The sequence below is a fragment of the Acanthisitta chloris genome, unplaced genomic scaffold, assembly GCF_000695815.1.
Source record: "Acanthisitta chloris isolate BGI_N310 unplaced genomic scaffold, ASM69581v1 scaffold7395, whole genome shotgun sequence".
NCBI classification, from domain to species: Eukaryota; Metazoa; Chordata; class Aves; order Passeriformes; family Acanthisittidae; genus Acanthisitta; species Acanthisitta chloris.
In genome coordinates, this window is record NW_008672039.1 from 12,282 (window position 1) to 18,421 (window position 6,140).

The window sequence follows — 6,140 nt, forward strand, 5'->3', positions numbered from 1 at the left end:
CTGATGCTGAACAGAGGATGGAAAAAGACCATAGGTCCCCTCAGCTCCTGACTCCATGGAATTTGTCTCAGGAGTAACATAAAAACTGACCTTTAAAGGGAGAGGAAATAAGAGGCTCTTAAAGTTCTGTGGTTTGGCAGTTTGTCTTTCCTGCTAGAAATGCAGGTCTTGTCTGTTCTGTAGGATATTATGAGGGCTGGAATGGGAGGCCAGGACTGTCCCCTACTGCTAGAAGTGGTAGCACCACTATCCCTGCTCTGAAAAGGACCTGAGTGCTTTTCTGGTCTGGTATTTGTAAAGACTGAGGCAGACTAATGAAACAACAGTGTGAAATGATGTTCCAAAACATCCTCAAACCACAGTTAATTAATTACTAATGAGCATACTACGGTCTATTCTGTGGAGGAGAATTGGGCCTTCTGTGGGTGGAGAACTGGGCCACCAGGTTGCAAAGGATGAACCTCAGCCTGGTTTCAGAGGGACTGTCCCTCAGCTGTGCCAGCCACAGGAGTGGGGAGAGCAGGAGACTAAGTGCAGGCTGAAATAAACCCTGTGACCCTCATCATAGCTTAAGTTTCAAATGAACACGTAGCACAAGTAAAAGGAGATTCATTGATTCCTTCACATTATCTGAGATGGGCAAGATGCCAGAATCAATAGGAACAAATAGATCCCCAGCTGCTTCCTATTGTAAAGAGGTGAAGGGAAACCTTACCAGCCTAATATACAGCACATCAAACCAATCTCCTCTGATGATTAAGTGAAAAGGACAAAACACAGGCATTAAAGCAGGGGTGACACTCTCTCAGCTCTTTCCACCAAGCAGCTGGGAAACTCCTCCCTGCCTTCAAGCCAGTCACCCTTCATGTCAGCTGGTGGTTAGAAGGAGCAGGTGAAGTCTCTGGACTGGTAGCAGGGAGTACCTATCTGTGAGACTGCCCTTCGGAAGCTGCCCGAGACACGGTGGCAAGTGCTGCCGTCCCCTCCACACACCCTGCATCTGTCCATCGTCCGGGGCGAGTACAGGCTCCCATCGCACCCAACTGGCTGCAAAGAACAAAACAAGAGAGGGTTTCCTGGGGCCAGCTTAGCTCTACAGGTCAGGGTCTTTCCCAGGAAATGCTACTGTGCTCTTTTGGGGAGGTTTTGGAGGGTTTCATTGAATGAATGGAATGCCTTGGTGTCAATTCCCTGCTGAGACCTCTTGGCCTTGTGATGACCAGGAGGTCCAGCCATGCAATTACACTCCCAGTTTCTCTGCTACTTCCTCCCAGAGCCTCACCTCACACTTCCCATTGATGCAGACCCCTTGATAGGTCCTGTCCTTGCAGGAGGTACCATCCTGTGCTCGGGCCATCAGCTGCCTCTCTCCACTCCGGGTGGTGCATTGGAGGTCACATGGCTTGTTGGAGATACTGGTGTAGTCATCTGAAGAGACAGAGGCACAAAGTCACCAGGCAGATCAAGGTGCTCAGGGATGGGCAGTGAGGAAGGAAACCTTCCCTTTATCCATACTGATGGTTTGATGTGAACTTGGATGTTCTTGTTGATTGAGATGAGACTCCAATGCTACAGATTCCGTAGTAGCGAAGGGGTTCGTGGTATGAGGCTGCATCTGGGGACTGTGCCTAGCAGAAATACTTCTTGCTGGCGAAGCCTTTTCCTTGCCAAGCCCTCTCCCCTTTGCAGGGCCATTCCCTTGTGCCAGGCACAGGAATCTGCATCAGTAGATTCCAGGCCACACATAAACACACGAGAACAAGAAAGAGCTGTAAGAGGGGTACTGACTGTGTGGGTCTGTGGCCAGCTGAGAAGCTGCAGCTAGAGGTGCAGATGTTCCAGGTTCCCTTGGCAGCTAAAGGAATAACAGGTGAGTCCAGAAAGAGGGTAATATCTTAGGTGAGCTCAGTTTGGGTCTTGAGGGACAACTGGACACCCATGTGAAGCAATCTGTCTCTCCTGTGCAGGGAACGATGGGCACCCTGGTCAGTGGGAAACATGCTGGGGGACAGAGGCAGCCAAAATGCAGAAGGCACAAAGAGTGTGAACACCCACTCTGCCAAGACGAGTGCTGGCATGCCAAGACAACTCAGAGAAGCCTGTGTCCTCTCTGCCCACCAGTCCTTGCTGATGGAGGATCCAAAACAGGAGCAATGTGGTGAGAGAGGAGGCCTGGCCAGGTGGAGCAGTTCTGTGAAGAGACAGAGAACAATTTCTCCAAAGCAGGGAGCACTGGGAAGCACTGACAGACCAGCCAGGAGCATCCATCTCTTGTCCCCTAGGACCTCCCACTTATCCTGTGCCTGAGAAGATCCAGTGGGTGTTTTCTCACGCTCATCCTTTGTGTGAAGCTGTGAAAACCCACCTGGATAAAGGGGCATCCAGTGGTAGTAGCGTTTCCCAAAGGCTTTGGCATTGAAACTGGAGCACTGCTGCTGTTTGAAGCTTGCTGTGTTGGCTGGGCAGGGCTATGGAGGGAATAAATGCAATCAAAAGCTCCCTGTGTCACAGGTTGTGACAGCTGCTTGTCCCCTTCTGCATCCTTGGAGGATGAAAATGCCCTGTCCACCCTGGAAGGAATTAGTGATGGTGATCACTTTGAGATGCCCTAATACAGGCACAAAGGCCAGGCCTCCATGGCCAAGGGCCTTTCAGACAGCTGTCTTTAACAGCCCTGCAAAAATTCCTTCCAGGAAAGGGAAAAACAGAAGGGAGAAACTTCCTCCTTCCCCCCACCCTACAGCAAATATGTTTGTATATCCTTTTCCATCCCCTTGTATCTCCCAGTCCCAGAGAGCAGAGCTCCCATGTTCTCAAAGGCACATTATCCACCACCCTGGGGGGGACTGTACCCCTTGTCTGTGCTCCTCTGAGGGACCAGTCCCACCCTGAGTGCTGGTGCTCTTGCAGCTCCACATGGGACCTCTGAGCCCTGCATCCCCCAGTGAGGACCAGAGTACTGGAATTGGTTCTCACCTGCTGCTGGCAGAGCTGGTAGTGCTTGGCTTGGCCAACACACATGGTACTGTTTGTTCCCTGGGGCATCTGGAGCCTGCAAAGCAAAAATTCCAGACATGAGCTGCAGGTCAGTGAAGTACTAAGGTATTGAGGATGACAGAGGAGTCAGGCCTGACTTGAGGGAGAGAAACAAGGCTCTTTATCAGAGCAAAGCTTTGTGGATCTAGACTAGCCAATATCTCCTCTGAAACACACTTTCAGTGCTTTAAGATGGGCTGTGATTTTAGGCTACTCTCATTTTGGGACAGGTTGAGCAGAGAGAGAGCAATTGCAGTATGATGATATCTGTGTCCCTTCACCTCTAGGTTCCAAAGGGCTGATGGGACCAAAAGGTAATAGACCCTGATGATCCATCACTTCTGTGGAAGTGCCCAGGATTTGCAGTGGCCAGAGGAGTTGATTTCAGGATTCACTGTGCAGTAGGCAGAGAGATGGCAACACTCATGGGGACAGCTTGGAAGATTATGAGGGAAGGCTTGGTGCAGGTGATATACCAAAAAACATGGGAATTTCTCAACACTTGCTTTAACTCCGGCCAGCAGGAGTTACCCAGGAGATACTGGAGTCCTTGACTGATGCAAAGGCAGAAAATAGTACCTGACAGCTGGGAAGATGTATGGAGCATGGCTGAAACCACAAATCAAGGCAATGCAGGGAAAGATCAGCAGCAGACAATGCCTTAACAGTACTGGGAACTCAGGATGCACTTAAGATACAAGGAACACAGTAGGCAGAGAGGATGGACTGGCTAGAGGTGCAGCAGCTGTCCCTCCAGAGGGACAACTTTACATGACAAAGATGTCACAGAGCTTTACAAGACAAAGAGAAAACCTAAACTTGCACCAAGAGGCTTGAAAAGTGCCAGCCCTTTCAGTTGAAGCAGAAGCTGCCTGCAGACTCACACAGAAATTGCTTAGTGCCCATACCTGGTTCACACTTCAGCCATTCACCTTAAAGCTGCAGAAACCTTTGGGGTGAGTTTTATGATGGGATTTTTCTTCTTTAAATTTATATTTGATCCCTAGATTAAAACCCCACAGCAAAGCACTCCCCTCCCCAGCTGTGGAGTCAAGCATAGAACTGATGCCAAATGCAGAGAAAAATCTCACTCCTGGCAGTAGGCAAAGGGCTGATCTGGCTGTGGGGGATGTGGGACAGACCCAGGCTCCTTCCTGTGCTCTGTTTCCCACTGCTCTTCCCATTATGTGCTGGGAAGAAGGAGCAGTGGCATCAAGGAGCTGTCAGCAAGCACAGTCAGTTATCAGGGAAGCCACATCCTGTGGCACATCTGGACCCTCACCATGCTGCCAACCAGCCCACATAAAAGAAGTTTGCTGCAGCAGGAAGGAGGGCAGGTTGGGGGCCCTAGTTTGAGTTTCCTCTGCTCAGGAATGCATTCATGCAGAAGGGAGAGCTTGCTGTGCCGCAGGATGCTGGCTCTCATTAACATCTCAGGAGCCTGGACTAGCAGGTTAGTGAGGTGCTGGAGGAGGAGGCTTTGGTGGCAAGGTGACCCAGAGGGGACAGCAGGAGTTCAGGCAGCTGAAGTTCCCCAGCTCTCCCCACTCCCATAAACCAGTCCAACTGATACCAGGACTGTAGCAGCTGTAGGGGACAAATGGAGATGCTGTCAGGTGACAGACAGATATATGACAGAAGGGAAAAAACTTGCAAGCTCTGCAGGGAATAAAGAGGGGAAGTTGCTGAGATGGAGCTGAGCTGGCTGCTGCCAGGAGTAAATCAAGTCCCCATAAGGTGTCTGGGAATATGTACCCACATCCTTAGCACTGAGCTGGCCACAAATCAGGGTTAGATTGGTCAGAGCAGCCATGGAAAGCAAAGGTTTGTTTGTGAAGGAAAGGGGAAGAGGAATAGTCAGCCTTCTCCAGCCCACAATCCTGATATCTTCAAGTCTCCCACAGACCTCCTGTTCCCCATCAGATGAGCCAAGCTGAGTGGGTGACATGTTCATGGGGCCTTTCACCCTTCCCCACTACAGCCTACTCAATCCTTACTCCATGGAAAACAGCTGCCATTCTTTCCAAGAGGCCACAGAAGAGGGAACGGCCAACCCTGCAAACCCAGGAGGTTCAGCCCCAAACTGCAGGTCAAGGACACCCCATTTTCCCTTTGCCACTTGAGAGCTGGCCAAGGCTCAGGCTGGGCCACGACTCACCTCTGCCGCAAGCAGTGCCTCTCCCGGGACATCACACCCCCTCCACAGGACCGGGAGCAGGTGGACCAGGAGCTCCACTCTCCCCACCACTTGGTGACCTCTTCATCCCAGGGGCCAGCTCCATCTGCTGCCTCACTACTGTCCTGACAGAAACAGAGCATGGTTAGCTGGAGAACCTGGCTCCTCACCACCAAAGGCAGCTGTCATGTCACTTGGATGCCTTCTAAATGGGCAGCACTGGGGCATACATGGCAGGTTGGATCCTGACTCAGTCAGCTCAGATCTAACCCTCACAAATGTCATTTTCAAGAGTGCATCAGAACCAGAGCCTCTACAAGTGCTGTTGTCCCCTCTCCCAGCACACCTTGCTGGGGGCTGAGCCTTTAAATTTGGCAAACCTGAGCTCTTCTGGCCCCAGCGTGGTCATTGCAGCAGGCTGCTCTTGGCTCTGCCTCCACAATTCCCAGCAGGTAAGCAATTCTGTGGTTTGGCTGGGGTTTTTTTTCCTTGCAATATTATCCTGCTTAGTGTCTGATGGTCTGAAAGCTCCTGGGGACTCTGGCAAACTCGTCTGTGCAGGAACTAATCTGCTGTTTACTGAAACACAGCTGTGAGTAGTGTTAAATGCAGCCATGAGTTAAACACAGGACAGTGACTAGAAGGGATTTTTCCAGCTGAAAATGCTGTTTCAATATTAATAGATGGAAATGAATAATTTGTGTGTGTGTGTGTGTGTGAAGTATGCTGTGTTAAAGTAAGGGCTCAGGGAAGTTGTAATAGTGCTACTGGGAGCAAAACATGTTGGTTTGCGGTAGTGGCTGATAGTCTTGTTGCAAACAACTCATCTGCAAAGCATAACTGATGGATGTGAAAGAAAACTCAGCAGGGTTTGCTCATCACTAAGTGTGTTCTGCTCACTATTTGGGTTGTCTGTCTCTTGGCTTTA

General features: G+C 50.5%; 1 protein-coding gene across 1 annotated transcript in view; it reads right to left on the minus strand.

Moving 5' to 3' along the window:
- The window catches only part of LOC103801915 (ADAMTS-like protein 2), a gene marked incomplete at its 5' end in the record, with an annotated part of 14,673 nt that extends 9,336 nt beyond the window's left edge, over positions 1 to 5,337 (minus strand). The window contains 5 exons of the mRNA XM_009074354.1: positions 924 to 1,047; positions 1,283 to 1,428; positions 2,366 to 2,468; positions 2,977 to 3,052; positions 5,195 to 5,337. Of these exons, the coding sequence (XP_009072602.1) occupies positions 924 to 1,047; positions 1,283 to 1,428; positions 2,366 to 2,468; positions 2,977 to 3,052; positions 5,195 to 5,337 (592 nt within the window). The remainder of the gene's footprint in view (positions 1 to 923; positions 1,048 to 1,282; positions 1,429 to 2,365; positions 2,469 to 2,976; positions 3,053 to 5,194) is intronic.
- Positions 5,338 to 6,140: the final 803 nt, after the last annotated feature.